Below are 19,405 nucleotides of genomic sequence, written 5' to 3' on the forward strand. Positions count from 1 at the left end.
TCCTATAATTTTGAAAATAAAAATCCTATAATTTTGAAAATAAAAATCCTATAATTTTGAAAATAAAAATCCTATAATTTTGAAAATAAAAATCCTATAATTTTGAAAATAAAAATCCTATAATTTTGAAAATAAAAATCCTATAATTTTGAAAATAAAAATCCTATAATTTTGAAAATAAAAATCCTATAATTTTGAAAATAAAAATCCTATAATTTTGAAAATAAAAATCCTATAATTTTGAAAATAAAAATCCTATAATTTTGAAAATAAAAATCCTATAATTTTGAAAATAAAAATCCTATAATTTTGAAAATAAAAATCCTATAATTTTGAAAATAAAAATCCTATAATTTTGAAAATAAAAATCCTATAATTTTGAAAATAAAAATCCTATAATTTTGAAAATAAAAATCCTATAATTTTGAAAATAAAAATCCTATAATTTTGAAAATAAAAAGCCTATAAACTCTGAAATATACTGCAATTTTTTCTATAAAAAAATTGAATTTTTGAGTGGAGGCCATGGTAATGTCAACACAATGGTCGTCTTGGAACCAAGCCCAAGCGTGTAATCGTTTGCTGGTAAGGAGGGAAGATAGGATACCTACGTCACCGTAGAACATGGATTAAAAATACATTTTACAACACATGGAATACCCTTAAATGAGAAAGAACGCTGCTGAGAAGAAACCCTTTTGGTTTTTATTTTGTTTTCTCGACATTAACATTGTTGTTTGTTTGTTGTTGTTGTTGTTTAAAGGGGGAAGAGAGTGTTTCACCACTAAAAACGAGATTTTTTTCTTTGGTTGTTTATTTCTTGAATGCTTTCCAAGATGTTTTTTCATCATAATTATAGCTATCCGAGCCGGGGCCGGCTAAAATTATGTACATGACTAGGTGGAAGTGTTTTTTTATATACTTTTTTCTTCTTATTTTTAGTTTCTTCAACTACCATTTTTTGTTTATTTTTCTTCGTGTTTTTAAATTTGTTTTATACATGACCCTGTTTAATTTTTATTTTTCTTCCATAATTGGCAGTAAAGCCTGACAAAAATCATGTTTATTTAAATTTGAATCTAAATTAAAAATTAATTTTTTTAAACAGCGGGGGTTTATTATTATTATTGGCATTTCGAAATTAAAAATCATAAGAGTAATACGATAATAGTTAATAATTTTACGCACCGAGAATGTAGGACTTTTTCTTTACCCAAAATCAAATTAATTTTAATTTAATTTAAATTTTTAATTAATTTCTTCTAAAAACAACAACGCCAAGGAAACCCCAAACAACTATTTACATTATTTTGTTTTCTACAACTTTTGTTTAAAATATTTTGACATCAGAAACAGTTATATTATTTATTTTAATTTCAATTATTTTTTTTTGGTCTGAAAATTCACTTTCTTTTTTTCAAAAAAAAATCCCCCAATTTTTTTAGGAGATTTTAAGAATTATTTTTTTTCCGTGAAAACATTTTTTAAATCAGAAGATATTTATTATTTATTTTCAATAATATCCATAAATAGTTTTTTCTATTCCCAATTTATTTTGAGGCACACCATTTTGCGAACAAATAAATTGTAGAAATGTCCCAGAGGTGCTATAAGGTGCGCCAGCAGATTTTTCTTTTTTGTTTTATATATCAAGCATCATTTTTTATTGTATGTATATAACACTGGATTGTGTAATGAAAAACACTAAAGATGAAGTGTTTTCTTCCGAATACGTCAAAAAACATTGTTCCAGTCCTTATCGTTCGGGACAAATTCACGTAGCTGCTGCCCAAGCGGTTTTTTTACTTTCATTTATTTTATATATAAAGTTTTCTTTTAATTTAAAACTTTTTATATATATAATATTTACGCCACTTTACATCCTTGAAGCCATCTTTATACATCTTTATATAAATAATAATTATAATAATTTAAATAAATACTTATATCTATCAATTAAATAAATTTCAACTCATTATTATTCTTATAATAATCACGACTAACGTAACAAATAATTAAAAATAATACTATAATGGTAGTTAAACTAGCGTAAGGAATGTATATCCGATGTGAATATAGTGTTTTTACAAAACATTCACGTGTGTTTACATTGATAATAAATTTTAAATAAAATGACTAGAATCCAAGGTATAGCGAAGCCTTTGTTTAAATAATATTGCGTCCGAAACAATTGTATTTATTATTAATCTCACCAAAGTTGAGCAAGTCCGGTTCTCAATTTTCGACCAGGCGGGTTACATTTCATACGATATTTCTCGTATCAATTATATTATAAGAAAAACATCACAGCATTAAATATGGGCCGTCTGTGTTTTAAAAATTAGCTAAAATTATGTACAGAACAAATCGTAAATATTTTCAGTCCTTATTGACCCTCGTATGTGACAACGCTTTTTGTAACAGACGTTTTTTTAAAGAGGGAACAAGTATTGTAGAAGTTTGAAAACGCAAAAAATGTGCTAAACTTAAAAAAAAACGTATTTCTATCTTTTTTCTTCTACAATCAAAAATAAAGGAAACAAAGAGCTTTTTTGTTTTGTTTTTTTCTTCGGACTGTAAACCACAAAATATTTTTTTAATAAAAAAAGCAGATTTTTTTTGGTTTGCCTCGGTGAATCCTCAGGATCTGACCCAGTTGCTCGAATTTTGGCTGTTATGAAATATTTAAATATCAACAAGAGAGAAAATTCTAAGCTTTCCACAAAGCAAATAAAACGACGCTTCTGAAGGGAATTTTGAAAGCATTCGAGTAAAGGGTCACACGTTTCAAAAATAAAACTTAGAAATAAGCTTGAGTAACGGTTAGACTAGGCCACTTTATTGATGACAATTAGTTGGTTATTTCCAAATAAATGTTAAATAAGGGCTAGATCAATAGTATGCATATAAAAAGCACACGTCGGGTCAAATAGAAAGTTCGCGAGTCAGTGGGTACTTTTCCACCGGCCCCCGGTATTTAGCCCCTATTGCCCCCTCGGGCCCCTAAAAACTTTCTAGAGAGCCCTTTTCCACCAGGCCCCGGTATTTTGCCCCTATTGCCTCCTCGGGCCCCTTAAAACTTTCTAGAGAGCCCTTTTCCACCAGGCCCCGGTATTTTGCCCCTATTGCCTCCTCGGGCCCCTAAAAACTTTCTAGAGAGCCCTTTTCCACCAGGCCCCGGTATTTTGCCCCTATTGCCTCCTCGGGCCCCTAAAAACTTTCTAGAGAGCCCTATTAAACCAGGCCCAGTTATATTGCCCCTAAAAACTGCATCGAGGGCCCTTTTCCGACGGGCCCTCGGTATTTTGTCCCTATTGCCGCCGGGCCCCTTAAAATTTGCTAAAGGGCCCTTTTTCCGCCTTGCCCCGGGTATTTTGCCAATCCTCCGCCCTCTGCCAACCTCCAACAAGTTGATTAACCCTGGTAACGCTTACGCGGGAATCGACGTCGGTAAGAGAGGGCGAAAGCAACTTACTAAGGCATAGAAAAGTCCTGTAGCGCTTGTTTGACGGTGCTGAGAACGGCGCGGTTCTCTTCCCTGTAATTGTCCCCGCAAAGAGACTGCAACTTGTTCAGGTAAGTGTCGAAATTCTGTGGCGACGGTTTCTCGTCGAAATTCGGCAGTCGGACGTGGTCCAGCAAAGATATGAAGTTGTTGCGCAGAGATTCGTAATATTCGGACAGGTGGTTGTTCTTTTCCGCCAAAGATTGGTTGTCCTGTTCGAAAACAGGGCGAACAAAGAACGACAACTTAACTTTATCTGATGTACAACATTATATGCCGGAGCTTAGGATGATCATACTATACTTAGGAGGATAATACTATTTGGTTGTAACATAATAGACACGAGAAATCAAATAACGATAAGTATGTCACTTCGTATGGTTATAATGCTAATGTTTTTCGACATTTCTTCAATGGTGGCGGAGTGGTTAGCACTTTCGCCTAGCAGCGAAAGGCACCGGGTGCGATCCCAGCTTGTAGCACTTGGTGAAAACTCGGAACTACTCCTTCCGCGATGAGTTTGCAAGTTCTCTCCCCACTGCGTAAAGGGGTTTTCCGCCGAGCTTTCGGTTTCCCCTTCCATAAAAACATGTAGAGGCTAACGGTAATAGTTAGTGTAGGGAAGGGAGCTGTTGGCTCGTGTTACTTACACTCTCATCCGCTCCGACTTGAACTCGCAACCGAACTGATTAGCGTGTTATCGTCCTTGCTAGTAGTATATTTCACCCTGGGCCTATTTAGACACTAGGGGGCTCTGTGCAGAACTAAACCGTGATTGCGCAATGACTGCGAAAATCAGTTCGGTGATAATTTTTGTCATACTTATCGTTTTTATGTTACTTATGATAAAAGACATACGTTTACCGATGGATTTATGTTAATGATAGTCTGTCACACAGCGATTTTTTGAACCGGAAATACGTCACTCTGTACGTCCGATTTAACAATTCATTATATTTCCGAAGTAAATTTTATGTTTATTATTGAAAGCGATTCAATTTTTCAATACGAAGCGATTGAGGTGCTCCACAATTTATGATATTATAAAAGTGGACAAATATTGGGAAATTTTATTTAAATTTGAACAAAAATCGAAAGTTGAATTTGAATTTGCTCTTACTTTGTTGTTAAAAGTTTTAAACGACAAATTTATCTTTTTCGTAATGGTTGTAAAAACCGTGTGTCAGAATTTATAGCCCGATGTACCTAGTAACAGAGACCATACCACCGGAGGCGATTGTAGACCATTGGACCGAAATCCCATTCGTCCGAATGTACCATTCAACCGAATTCCAATCGACCGAAAACCGCGTTTTGCTCGGTTTTCATTCAATGTACCGTTAGTGATACACATTTATATATCGTAGGTTACGTGACGATAGTATATCTAATTTGGACTAAACTATGTCTTAAATATTTATTATTTCGTACCGACGTGTATTTTTAGACCTTTTTCCCTTGAAATTTGATATTTTCCGGGTTTAATTTTGGAAAATAACCTTGATAAGACCCGACGTGAAATAGTTGCCTACCATATCTAACCTAACCCAACCTAACCTAACCTAACCCAACCCAACCCAACCCGAACTAACCTAACCCAACCTAACCTAACCCAACCTGAACTAATCTACCCGAAGTGAAAACGAACCAGATTTAAATTTCCCATTCAACTGAATCCCGCCATGTTGGGCTATAAACGAAAATACTTTTCAATTCAATGGGATTCGGTCAAACGGGATTCGGTCCAATAGTATACAACCCCGGAGGCCTATCATCATAGTGCCCTACGCCAGCATCCACCTAGCCCGGACAGGTGACAAATCCAGCATGGGTAGCAGTACCCTACTACTGATGGTCACACCTTTGACGCGAGCCACTCAACCCAGCAGAAGGAGCAGCAATGGGTGGACCAGTCCCCACTTCGCACACAGCAGTGGGATTATGCAATATTAAACAATATGTCAGAGGTAGACAAACACGGGTGTTGTCCACTAGTAGGAAATTTAGGAGGGGACATTGTCCCATTGTCCCCTGGCCCCCCTGGTTGCTACGCCGCTGTCGTTAGACAAGCTATAATTGATATGGCCATTAGTGAAACATACTATCATTAAAGTAAGAAGATGAAGAGTCAAACTTATTTCTATTACGTCACTTATGATAGTAGTATTCTCCTAAAAATCAGTAGGTAAACAAGAAAACCGTGTTACCCGTTCCGTCAATCGAATCTGTTGCTCCATTTGAGTGATATCGGTGCATAACTTGATCATTTCCGACTCGACTTTGGCATTGTACTCCTGCAACTCGTAAATTTCCTCCTCCAGAGCTCGGATGTCGTTGTCGCTTTCCATGTAGTCTGGAGGAAAGAAAGCTACTCTCGCCCGGTTAATCACCTCCACCCTCTACTGCAGCAGCATTCTATAATAAACCTCCTTTGCAGGGTGACGAGTGTGGAAGCTCCCATATCCGCCATTTGGAAAATGGCGGACGAGATTGTTTCGCCCTAAAATATGCTTATTTATGAATATACTTGGAATGTCCAAGCAGACTATGGTGGCCCGAATGCTTCTAATAGAACATCTAAACAGTTGTGTCCCGTTTCAACAGGCGCGTTCCCGACACGGACCCAAAGGAACCTTGGATTTTCAGAAATCAGAGTTCAGAAGATAGGATTAGCCCCGAGGGGCAGATCACTAAGCTTTAGAATGGTCTAATAATCATGATCAAATGATTAAATCATTCTAATCGCGATTAAATCATTCTAATCGCGATCAAATCATTCTAATCGCGATCAAATCATTCTAATCGCGATCAAATCATTATAATCGCGATCAAATCATTATAATCGCGATCAAATCATTATAATCGCGATCAAATCATTATAATCGCGATCAAATCATTCTAATCGCGATTAAATCATTCTAATCGCGATTAAATCATTCTAATCGCGATCAAATCATTCTAATCGCGATCATATCATTCTAATCGCGATCATATCATTATAATCGCGATCATATCATTATAATCGCGATCATATCATTCTAATCGCGATCATATCATTCTAATCGCGATCATATCATTCTAATCGCGATCAAATCGTACTTTGCAAATAGCTCCCAATAGTCTTAATGTATTGTATGAAAGGACAACGTTTTGTTGAAGCAACAAAATTGACTAACATTAAGTCATGGATTAAAAAAACGAAGGATGTTCAGCAGAGCTAGAAACATTAAAAATACCTGTCCCAAACGCTATCTCGAGGGCGAAATCGTCAAAACGGATGCAATATTGTTTTTGCTGCGTCACACGTGACCTAGGCTAGAGCGGAGGAGCAGACGAATGTTGATCAACGGTTACCACTTAGATGATTAAAATTGATGATGTTTTCGAATTATATTTATGAAACATTATATTTGTCTTCATCAAACGATGCCAAAGAAATTTCCTATTTAGATTTATCATCGGGTAAGCCTTTCAATTACGAAATTGGCATTTAATTTAGAAATTACATTAAGCCTTGGCTGAGTTGGCTCGTCTGTAGTTACAAAATAAAAACCGTTATATTTCAAACACGCTACGAGAGCACGACGTGACTGCGTTAATTTGGTGCCGTGAATAAACGAAAGGTGGCGCCGTATTTAGAATTATTTTTCCATTTGCCGCAGTAAAAGGGGGGTAGGAAGGGGATGACATACACAAGCTCGGGACACCTAGCTACACTTCTTTTGGTAGAGATATCTAGCTCTGCTGAACACCCTTAGTTTTTTTAATCCATGATTAAGTGTTCACACTGTACATTTAATTGGGCGAACAAAAATGGTTAAATAAATGAGCCCAATAAACTTGTATAATGCGAACGAAGCTTTCGAGAGATAAATTGTAACTACGGAAAACCTAAAATAAAAAAAAATAAATAAAACTCGTTATAATGTACAGAATTATAATTGTAATTCTGGTTGTTTCACGTAAGGATGATAAAATAAAATGATTACTCGAAGATCTATTTGATCCGAGTTTCGCGTTTTTTGCTCGAAGACCTATTGGTACGAGTTATTAGTAAGTTTTTTAATTTCTTCAAATTTGTTTAGGATTTAGCTATATTATCCCTTTTAATTATGGACTAATCTACTTTTTCGCGTATTTTATCATCCTTCTCACAGTCCATAGGTGGTTTCTTCTAACTTAACTTGTTTCACGTAAGTCGAATTTTAAAAAATCCTTAAATTATAAATGATGTAGTCCATCGCGCAAGAATACAACGAGTAAAAAATCAATAATTCCATCACGGAACTCTGCTCTTACTCGATTTTACTAAGTTTTCTTACTTCCCCTCAAAGGCGGCTTATTATTGACTCGCGACATCAGATCACGTGGCTTGAAAGGCAGTAGTGGACTTACTTTGAGGCGTCTTTGTGGGTTGCATGTGCTGAGGTGGCGGAGGTGGCGGGGGCGGTGGTACCGGGGTCATCTCGCCACTGGAGAGTTTGGCCTTCTTGACCGCTTGACTAGCCCTCGGACAACCGGACAGGCTACGGTGCGTTAAAAAACTGCCGTTGGCGTGTCCACTGCCGTCGCAACCCGGTGTTGGACAACTGAAAAACGTTCGCATATTGAAAAGAGGCGTAACTAAATGATCGAACTCGTCGCCGTTAAAACAAAACCACGTATCTTTTCAGTGGCCTTTTTGAGAAAAATGGATTTTTAATTTTGCAGGGATTTGTGAAATCGCGTGTTAGGTTTTTACACGCGAGTTAATTTTATAGTTAAATAATTTCATTTCAATATTGAATTTATGAGAATTTTAATTTAAAGATATTTTGCTAAAGGGGAATTTTTAGAAATACGTGGTTATGTGTCATAAAGTAATTTGTACAGAACCACGTAACTTAAGATACGTTGTTTTGCGCCGTTTTAACAAAACCACGTATCTCAAGTTGCGTGGTTTTGTGAAAACGGCGACGATCTGTTTATACAGTCAACGGAATCTACAATACGGGCTAATGACGCGTACCTGACGCCTTCCGATTTGATGGATCGTCCGTCGCTCTCGTGCCTTAGTTTGCTTCTATTGGTCAGCGGACATCCAGAGGCACTAGAAAGAAGAGACACCCGAATTTCTCAAATGAAGCTAAAACAACGCAGGCATAATAAAGAAAACGTTGAAAAATTGAGTATGAACTTAAAAAAAACGTGTCAAAATAATCTTGATATTCTCGGTGCTTAAGACGCATGCAAATGCCCTGTCAACTTTTACATGAAGTATTAATTCATCTTTATCTCTAAGTTTAACTTGGATTTTTTTCCACACGCCTAGCCATACAAAAAACAATAGGTTAAAACTGATAATAACAAAATAAAAATACGCATGCTGGTTTGCTAAATACGGGGAATCGTTTCATGACGAAGAACCGTGCATTGTGGTCGATCATAACGACATGCCAATAAACGATTATAATAGAAATTAAAAATTGAGAGTGCGCTATCGAGTGTGTTCCGCTAATGAGTACTTATTAAATTTAAGGCCAGTACACGCTACAAAGACAGTTAGTACTACCTGCGGTGTGACTGAAATTTGCCGGTGACGTGTCCCGAACCATCACAGCCGGGGATCGGGCAGCTTGCAAAAAACGGTAGACAGTTAAAATAAAACCACAAATCAACGATGGTCGCGAGTCGCCTTTGGTTTTGGTCGCGTTCCCACCCGTTCCCATAAAAGAAGAAATAATAATAACCACATTCGTAAAGACCCTCGTCAAGTGTTTCCCCCAATTTAAAGGTCTTCGCGGTTTAAAAGGACACTTTAGATATATCGAAACATGCATCGAAAATACATCAAACTCGAGAATATAGCATCAGTCCATTCCAAAAATATATTATCGCAAAACACGGGGTATTCTGGTAAGCCTACAATTCGCGTTCGAAAAATTAATAGTTCATGTAACAGTCCTAATATTTTCGCTTTCGGAAAGATACGGAATTAAAATTGAATAGTTTTCAAAGTTTATACTGGGGAACGTTAAGTATTTATATTTTATCTTTGACATTTATTTTGTAACGAAAGAGACTGTATATTTGGGGATATCCTATCTAGTACGAGAGAGAGAGCGCAAAAAAGGCAACAAAAAATAAAAAAGTAAAAGAGGTAGAAAGGAATAACCTCCAATGGGCTGCATACCGAAGGGGTTCAGAGTCGCTTTTCTCGTCTCTCGTCACCACTTTCTTGGGCTTGTTGGCACGAGGGCAGCCGGAGAGGCTCCGATGGGAGGAGTAGTTGCCCGTCACGTGGCCAGAGCCGTCGCATCCCGGGGTCGGGCACCTGTGACGAAGATAAATGAACACACTCGCCTCGCCTGCCAAAAGCACAAAGCTTCCGCCGGAGCTGCCCCTTTTCCCAAATCCCAACCTCGTCCTGCCGCTCTTCCAACATCCCTCTCTTCTCCATCCTCATCCCGAGCTTCCCAAATTTCTCCCTTATCGACTGGGGCCGGGCGCGCCGAGAGCTCATCCCCCGAACTCCCACTTCTCCTCTATACGCGACGTCCCTCCACCCTTTTATCAAAGAAAATTTTGGGCCACGCACCGCCGCGAAGACCTATCTCATTTTCTCTTCCGACTCACAATGAGCCTTTTCGCGGAAGACTGCCGAAAGAGAGAGAAGATTATATTTTATAAACACGGCCCCACCCCTCTCTCCCTCCTTATATTACTCTTTTTGGTTTTCACGCTTTCGCCCAAAAAGAGCGTATCCCAACTTCCACCCATGCTCTAACTATCTAACCCCTCCTGAGAAAGCTGCCAGATAACCAGAAAGTTAGTAACGTGGAAGAGGTAGTTAGGACGTTCGACGCGAGAGGTTGGCGCGTCGAATCCCGGAAGACATTAGCCTAGTCCCGCGCTCGTGATAGGTGGGCTATCGCGGCTGAGAAAGTAGCTTACTTTAGTTCCTGATGTTGAGCTTGAACTTGGGATCTTTCGGAATGGGGACACATTGACATACTGCTACGTATTCCGAAAAAGAGTGTCCGGGTTTCGAAGAGAACGCGAAACAAAAGATGGGAAAAAAGCCTTTTTAAAAAGAGTAGCGTATCGGTAAATTTCAGGGTGGACCCTATTCTATTCTCTCACCCAAGCTGGCTACTATCAATGGGTTGATCTAAGGTTTGAAAAGAAACGTATTGAAAGAGGAGCGCACCTGTCTTTGTCGCTGGAATAGTCCGGAGGGGGCAGGGACAGTTGCGGAGCGTAGACGGGCGACGGTCGAGGCGGCGAGCAAGGAACGGGAGGCGACAAAGAGGAGCTGTTGACCGGTGGCATCGATGAGCAAGGGGAGCAGGCGCCCGGCGTCAGGAACCCGGTTCCAGGGGTAACCGTCCTGGCCGGCGTGTGGCCCGTCGAAAAGTCCACCGGCTCCGTTTGCTCGGCGTCCGGTCCGTAAAGAGGTTTCGGAGAGACGAGAACTGTGGGACGCTGAATCAGCCCTTGCGAACACCTAATATATAAACATATAACACCGCCCATTACCAATTAAGTCGTGTCGAATGGACAATTGCAATCGCGGGAAACCGATTTGACCGACGACCAAACCGTTACGTATCAAATAGCTTCGCGAATGCAACCGGATTCGAGACTAAGTTAATTAACGGTTGGCCTGCCCAGAGTCGTTTAAGGACAATTTGTAGGTACACTTTTGCGGGAACCGAATATAAAAGGTTGCTAGTGGTGTTGTTCCGGACAGGTTAGGACTGGTGAAGGGTCTTTTAAATTGAACTGCATTGGGCACAATTATTTTAACAGGTTTTCAATCGTTTAACGATTAGAATGTATGTATGTTATGTGTATGTGAAATAGCGTAAGAAACTTAACAGTTAAAACACACATAAGCCAAGGTCACAACTACACCTTGAAACCCAGTTTTCGTCGATTTAGTTGCAAGATTTAGACCCTAAAACCCAGTTTAAGTCAATTTCTTTGCAAGATTTAGACCCTAAAACCCAGTTTAAGTCGATTTCTTTGCAAGATTTAGACCTTAAAACCCAGTTTAAGTCGATTTATTTGCAAGATTTAGACCTTAAACCCCAGTTTAAATTTAGAGAAACTGGTTTCAAGTTTAGTGTGACCTTGTCTTCACGACTGACGAATCGGTACACAAGGCTACAACGCAGAAATAGATTATTTAATCTTTGGGCAATTGAAAATGAATACCCATTAAATATGTCAGAGCGAAAAAAACCCGTCGATCGAGTCACTCATCACGAGGCCAAATAATTTTCCTCGCGCCCACCTTTACTAGAGTCTGGCTCGCATATTTTTTGCTCAAATTTTTCCGCCTTAGGGAAATAAAACAAAAGCGAGTCCGAATTAAAACTCATTCTGCCGTTAAAGGACGATAAAAAGGACGCGAGAGGGCGGTGGGAAGCGGGGATGCGTTTATAACTCGCCACACGAGGGCCAAAACGGTGAGAAAACGAGAGCCTGCGCTCGGGTCTCCCCTCACCCTTTCGTTTCTACTTTGGACATTTAATTAACTCCGGAAGCGTCTCTCCGCAACCTTCTTTTAATAAGCCCCCGGCCTACTACCGCCATCTAGGTTCGAGCTGCGGAAATATTTTTCGCGAGTACATTTAAAGTATAGGCAGATAGTGGGGGGTTTTGAGGGGAGTAAAATGAGTAGTAAAGTAGTAGAGTGTGTTAGTGACAGAGAGAGAAAAAGCGGGGGAGTAAATAGGGGTTATATGTTATAAATTCAAGACGTACATGCTCATCTGACGGTCCATCGATCTGCTGGACAGGTCCATGACACATTCGGACCCTTTAGTTGATAAATTGATGGCCGAATGCGGTTCGTAACCCGGGTAAGGTACTGGCCTACGAACGAGAAAGAAAAACTATCACTGGTAATAGTCCCCTCTTTACTCGGAACCGGCTCTCTACTACCTTCTACTGTACATTAGGTAAACTCGCGCGCGAAGGTAAGCTGATATTGGACGTGGTCAAGTCTTTTTATCATATAGGGGGGGTTTAAGGGGTGGGGTAAATTTCACCGGGGGGTTTAAATTTACTATTTGTTTATATCTTGGATTTTTTATTTTAAAATGGTTTGGGTTTTTATGAAATAATTGTACTTTTTTATATTTATTTCTTTTGTTTGGGTGTTGGGAATAATTGCCGATTTTATTTTATTTAAGTTACTGGTGTTTGGGTGTTGGGAATAATTGCCGATTGTATTTTATTTAAGTTACAGGTGTTTGTGTGTTGGGAATAATTTCCGATTGTACATTTTTTTAAAGTTACTGATGTTTTTGTGTTGGGAATAATTACAGATTGTAATTTTTTTAAGTTACTGGTGGTTATGGGTTGGGAATAATTGCAGATGGTTCAATTTTTAAGTTACTGGGGGTTATGGGTTGGGAATAATTGTACGATGTATATTTTTAACGTTCATGGTAATTGACAGGGCCGTCTTAAGGCATGGGCTAAATGGGCCCCCAGCCAGTTTTGGGACCCCGGAAAGGCCAGCCATACCACCTCTATTCTAGGGATAAGGGTTTAGTTGGTTAAATATAGTTTGTGCCCATTTAATATTATGTATCTTTTAGTTACGTCTAAAATAATTTGACTCATCGCCACATCGCGTATCATACGGTACCAACAATTTCTAAAACCTAACAGCGAGTCCACTGTCCGTAAAAATCTTATTTTCAGTAGGCATATGTTATACCTTTGAAATGAAAAGTTTTGGTTTGATTATTGTGTAGTTGAATTTAGACAACGGACATACAAAGGCTGACCGTTGGCGATCGCAAAAGTTTTAAGAAATAATTTAGCCCAGGGCCCCAAAAGGTCCTAAGACGGGCCTGGTAATTGACCCAGTTCTGGTATTATTAAACTTTCTGCTAAGTTTCGTACCAAATTACCAAAAGTAAAGTAATATTTATTTCACCTAATGTTATCAACACATCTCGGCATTCGTCCAAAAACGGTAATAGTTAAGGAGGACCATAAAATGTTCGCTGACCGTATATCAAAGTGAAGTCCGGCCCGAATAGATAGCGCTTACTTATTTAGGGCTTATTACCATATTCTAGTTAGCAATAATATCGCCAGAGGAACCAATCCGGGGAGAAAATAGTTTTTTTTCTAAGGGAGGGGGCTGTATTTAAATGACAAAGCTGTAATCCCCCCTCTCGAAATAAGTGTTTTCCTCTTTTTATCTCGGCTACTCACGGAAACCGTTTACAAAGACAGCCTACGTATTGTTGGGTAAAAATGTATTGCGCAATGGTCAAAATTTAAATAGACAGAGACTAGTTTTGTAGGAATTGCACGAGGTACAAACTGATTCGTGAAGTGTTGGGCGAAACTTAAAACGCCGTTTGAATAAAACCGTTCTTTTCGAGGGCATTTTGGAATCACTTTGTATATTTTACAACGATTTATAGTTTGAAAAAACGAAACGAAAAAACGATATACGAATTTGGACGTACTTGTAAGGTAGCAGAATGGGTTTCCGGTCTTGTTGGTCGTCCATGTTCGGTTTGGGGGCGATGGGCCGGTTGTAGTAGCCGTAATCGGTTTTCCCGTACTTCTCCAACTCTTTAGGGAGATTCGGTCTGGGGGACATGGAGTATCCAGCCGGACCCGGACTGTACTGAGAACAGTTGGGCCTGATACCTATCAAAATATCCGTCCGCGTACAAGACGCGAAAACCATATTTTAAACAATTATCCAACATTGTTGAAAAGTTTATAAAACTTTTTAACTTTTTTTTTGACACATTTATTTTGTATCGATAGTTTTGGTTTGGTAAGTTATTCATATTGAAACAATTACGTAACATTGATTCAGTATTTTCGCCTATATTAGCTTTTAAGGGAGCGTAACCTTCTTTAAGGATTATCAAAAATCATAGGAGCGTTTAGTCGGAAGACCCCCAACAATAGGCGGTTCAATAAAAGACCATATCTTTTTACGTGGCGAAAAGGTAATCACTGAATGAGATTTACATGGCTAGCCAAAGATGCCAGCTCCAATCCATACTCCAGTCAAACCAAGTCAACGTTCGCAATTTTTTCCTTATTGGTCGTTTACATTTTTCAAGTTGCAAAAACGGGGTGATAATGAACGTTGACGCAAAAAATCTTCGTTAGGCCTAACACAAGTTTTTCTCGTGAATGTAAAAATCTTCGTTAGGCCCAACACAAGTTTTTCTCGTCGACGCAAAAAATTTTCGTTAGGCCTAACAAAAGTTTTTCTCGTCGACGCAAAAAATCTTTGTTAGGCCTAACACAAGTTATTCTCATCGACGCAATAAATCTTCGTTAGGCCTAACACAAGTTTTTCTCGTCGACGCAAAAAATCTTTGTTAGGCCTAACACAAGTTTTTCTCGTTAATGTAAAAATCTTCGTTAAGCTTAGTTTGATAGTTCCTTTTTTTTACGAACCTTGAGTTTCCACTAGCTCGCGTATATGCACCTCACTCCACGTTGCGTAAAGAAAAATGCATTATAACGCGCGCTAGTGGAAACTAAGCTTAAGACCTTACATAATTTTTTCTCGTCGACGCAAAAAATCTTCGTTAAGCCTAACACAATTTTTTCGCGTCGACGCTCTCACTTTCTTAAACACCAGCCCAATACAAGGACCATATAAAGACTAACTTGCATGTCCAAGCTCTATGTATTAATACTTGCGAATGGGTTTATCATAAGTCTATAATATTTTATTCTATAAGTTCGTCACTTTGGGGAATATTTTACTGAGAGCTAGTAACGGAGTGACGTCGTCACAAGAAGAAAATATCCACCTAACGAGGCGCTGTCAAAGGATACGTGTGAAGCGTTAGCAAACGGACGCCAAACCGCGCTGAAGCCCGTAATGCAGTCTGTCTTGTAAATAGCTTTCAGTAAAACGTTTGCATAAGTGTCACACTTATGTAACAAATTGTACACGTATGGTGTTATTAAACCATCTATTTTTTAGATAATATTTTTCAATCTATTTTAAGGGAGTGGCCAATTTTGGAACCCTTTTTTAGGTAACTGAAGTCCTGAAGGCTACATTCCCTTTAAAATGAACGTACAATTGAAACACCTACCCTGTGTTTTGCCTTTATTCGACATTTTCTCCATAGCCGCGATGGGACATCCAGATAAACTGATTAACGAGAGGAATAGATAGAAAAAATACCCGATATGTCAATGTAAATTTGGTATTTAATTAATAATTGGTATATAAATTGAAAATAATGGTCTGATGGTGGTATAATAAGAGATAGTTCACCTTCTGTGAGAATTCCTATTACTATTAACGTGTCCTCTCCCGTTGCATCCAGGAGTGGGACATCTGAAAATCCAAACAGCCGAAATGAAATCCTCGACATTCGACATTGTTAATTAATTATATGTTTAAATATTTCGTAAAGTTTATAAACAACAACTAGATTTCTAAAGTTAAACCACGCGGTTAAATCGTAACTTCATGTTTGGTCTGTACAAATGCCATTGAACTAGAATAAACTATGAAATGCGGTAGTTTTAAAATTATATTAAAAAAATATTATTATCTTTTCAAAAGCTCTTGTGAATTTCTAAAAAAGACGTATACCACCCAAAAAATATACGAATTGTAAAATGTTATGTATGTTGTAACAAAGTAGAAAAACTTTAAAAAAATCCCCCTTAAAGCAAGTGTCGGCTCGACGCGAAGCAGCTCTTTTTCAACAGATGTCACTAGCATCGATATAAAAACAAGCTACATTTTGACCCAAAAGGCGGGTACTTATAGGTACCCCTCGCGTTGATTGGCTCGTTTGTAAATTAATCAATAACATAAATTACAGTAATTTTAAACAATATATTTTATATGGGATATATAATTTAGGTTAAAGTCCACTAAAGAGAGCATAAGAGCTTACTGACGACGGTATCATTTGGCTATTTTAAACTTTAGCTTCTTTCGCCATAGCTAGATAGCACCACACTCTCCAGTAAAGTCGTTTTTTCCCCCGAAAAATCGGATAGATTCATGGCCATCTCTAATAACAAGGGGCCTTTTCATAATACAGGTGGCAATGATAGAGCCGACAGTTGCTTTAAATTGAGCTTTTTATTTTTTTATTGTTTCAGAGGTAAAACAAATTACGAAAAGTGAAAAAGGAAATGTTAAAAATGGTATTTTTTGAACGGAAATTGAGAAAGGTGGAAATAAAGCGCGACTCACTTGAGAATGGTCTCGTGCATGGCCAGGACTGGAAAGTCAAAAGAGTCTGGGTTAGTGAAGCCATTGCTCGAATCTTGACCAAAGGAGTACGTCGTCGAGAAACCGTCGCAAGAGTACTTACTGTCCGGCGTGATCCGGTCTTTCCTCGGACACCCGGAGAGGCTGCTTCCGAGGGCGAAAGGCCAAGGGTCAACGCGACGCAACACCGCGAGGAGGAGGGAAGAGATGACCAACGGGGGTCAAACGAGACAAGGACATCGTCCAAGAAATGATGCAAAGCGAGAGAGGGGAAAGAGGGAAGACAAAGTAGAAATGAAAAAGTTCACCCATCAGATTATCCACATCAAATTATTAGGAAACCAAAACGCTTCGGAACGTGTCTGCTAGGATCAACAAACGCGAGGAGAACGCAGCTAGCCTTTAAGCGCGCTAACACAGTGTTGTGTACAAATTTCATTGGACGAACCTTTACGCTGAACGTTTTACGGGCAAGGGGGAAGACCATTTCGGAAATCTCCCCTTCCGACGGCAGCAGGCGCTAAAGCGTCTAACCAATGAAATTTTTACACAAGAAAACGCGCGCTTTTTGACGGGTTGCGTTCTCCTTGTGTGGGGTGCTGTGTTTGTTGCTCCTAGGTGTCTGTGTCAAGTGCAGGGTGACCACATGAAACCCTCCAATTTTTTATAGGATAAATAGAAAATTTATAGTCATTTCATAGGAAATTTATAGTCATTTCATAGAAAATTTATAGTCATTTCATAGAAAATTTATAGTCATTTCATAGAAAATTTATAGTCATTCATAGGAAATTTATAGTCATTTTATAGGAGTAATTTTTTGGTAAATATAGGAGATTATAGGAACGTTCAGTTGCATTTTTAGGAAATTATAGGAATAATTTTAAGAAAGATAAAAAAGGCTTTTAAAGGAGCTTCGGTTGAATAATAATATTACATTTAATATGAAACCATCACAGACTTTGTGACTAGATAAATGTATTTAAGTATCATTAAATTTTCGTTTTAAAACCGCAGCCAGCCGTAAAAGGCAATGAAATTAGTGCTTTAGTAAAAGGCTAGCTGTATTTAAGCTACGAAAAATAGGAAAATATAGGAAAATTTACAAATTATAGGAAGTTATAGGAACACAACGTGGTCACCCTGCAACTGGTTAAGTTAAACATAAATTAAACCAAAATCTACAGCTAAAAAATGTCGTACTGAAAAAACCTTCGATATTTTTTATTTAAAAGTCGAATGATATACCTCCTGTGATGCGAGTAAAGGCCGGTGGAGTGTCCAGTTCCGTTACAGCCAGGCGTTGGACATTTACTGTCCGGAGAGTTCAAAAATTCTTCTTCCGAATGCCGATAACTGCAGGGGCTCATCAGAGAATCGTCGCCTGTCAAGATCAAGACAAATTTCACTTACTGATTATACGTTTCCATTAAGCAATGAAAAAGATAAAACTATAAAATATTTTTCTCCGCGTCACGAGCTGAAGCTTTTTAGTACTTTATTGGCACGCGCGTTAATTTCAAAATCATTATCGACTCCAGCGCGTGTTCTATATCTTCAATAATTACTGTGGTTATAGTGACGTAGAAAAAGCATTTACGCGTGACACGGATTCCGAAGTTGCTCGCGACTGCAGCGCGTGCTCTCTACCTTCAAGAATTACAGCTAAGTGACGTAGACAAAACATTGTCACATGACCTCCCGTATTTTATAGAAACACCTTTTATTCTATTCCTACCATAGAAATATGAAGTAGCGTAGATACCTTACGCTGCATACGAGCCCGTGGGAAGAACACGGAAGAGACAGCTAGCAGAAGACCCATATTTTCTGGATGCGCTACGTAATAGTGCCATCTATCGGTGACCGAAATTAGTATTAAGAAAATATTTTCTGGATGCGCTACTTAATAGTGCCATCTATCGGTGACCGAAATTAGTATTTGTAAAAAAGAACGTGTCAGATTATGCTTAATAATGTTGATAGTCACATGTAATTTTTGCTTTTGGTTGAAAGATGGCACTATAACGTAGCTCATCCAGAAAATACGCGCAGCGCCGGCCCTAGGGCGGTGCGAATGGTGCGACCCCACCGGGCACCGTCATAGGTGGAGGCGCCGAAACGGGATCGGGACGACGGCCCCGGGACCAATAACTTTGCCCGCAAGACCGAAACGCCTGACCTCGCAATGAGATCTCGCACCACCAGAAAAACTTGCTGGGGCCGCTGCTGAATTATACGCGTTGTCTGCTAGTTGTCACATCCATATCAGTCCCTCTTAGAATTTTGGATCTATACTATTTCATATATCTATGAGTCCTACCGACAAAAACATACGTACAAACAAAAGTAAATAATATATATATCTTACGAGATAAGTATTAATTTACCTATCTTGCTAATGTTATTGGCTTGAAACAAACATCTACGCAAAAAGATTTGTAAGAAAAATAATACTAGGTGAAGACCGTCCTAAATTGATTTTCTAATACTATTTTATGGGGAAAATATAGTTTATCAATAGGTAAATGGCTTAAATTTTAACTTCTCTAGAAACAAATATATTATGAACTTCTGGTTTACCATTAATTAACTTCCTCTACTTCATCTCCATCTGTACCAGCCAAAGACCACTGCTATTGACCGATAAGAAGAAAACCGAATAG

General features: G+C 38.5%; 1 protein-coding gene across 12 annotated transcripts in view; it reads right to left on the minus strand.

The window, feature by feature from the left end:
• Positions 1-1,480: 1,480 nt before the first annotated feature.
• LOC149935135 (uncharacterized) overlaps positions 1,481-19,405 on the minus strand; it is a 129,567-nt gene continuing 111,642 nt past the window's right edge. The window contains exons 8-23 of one of the 12 annotated variants that reach the window (XM_090181335.1): positions 17,988-18,123; positions 16,843-16,883; positions 16,722-16,749; positions 15,783-15,845; positions 15,598-15,656; positions 13,987-14,173; positions 12,257-12,367; positions 10,695-10,991; positions 10,439-10,501; positions 9,660-9,818; positions 9,057-9,119; positions 8,514-8,594; positions 7,901-8,094; positions 5,713-5,873; positions 3,476-3,717; positions 1,481-2,671 (exon numbers count right to left, since the gene is read on the minus strand). In XM_090181335.1, the coding sequence (XP_090037461.1) occupies positions 2,641-2,671; positions 3,476-3,717; positions 5,713-5,873; positions 7,901-8,094; positions 8,514-8,594; positions 9,057-9,119; positions 9,660-9,818; positions 10,439-10,501; positions 10,695-10,991; positions 12,257-12,367; positions 13,987-14,173; positions 15,598-15,656; positions 15,783-15,845; positions 16,722-16,749; positions 16,843-16,883; positions 17,988-18,123 (1,916 nt within the window). In that variant the 3' untranslated portion in view covers positions 1,481-2,640. Of the gene's footprint in view, positions 2,672-3,475; positions 3,718-5,712; positions 5,874-7,900; positions 8,095-8,513; positions 8,595-9,056; positions 9,120-9,659; positions 9,819-10,438; positions 10,502-10,694; positions 10,992-12,256; positions 12,368-13,986; positions 14,174-15,597; positions 15,657-15,782; positions 15,846-16,721; positions 16,887-17,987; positions 18,124-19,405 lie in introns of all 12 variants that reach the window. The other 11 variants (XM_090181334.1, XM_090181332.1, XM_090181327.1 and 8 more) reach the window with 11 other exon arrangements.

This window comes from Leiobunum rupestre, chromosome 7 (genome assembly GCF_980474605.1).
Source record: "Leiobunum rupestre chromosome 7, qqLeiRupe1.1.hap1, whole genome shotgun sequence".
Lineage (NCBI taxonomy): Eukaryota > Metazoa > Arthropoda > Arachnida > Opiliones > Sclerosomatidae > Leiobunum > Leiobunum rupestre.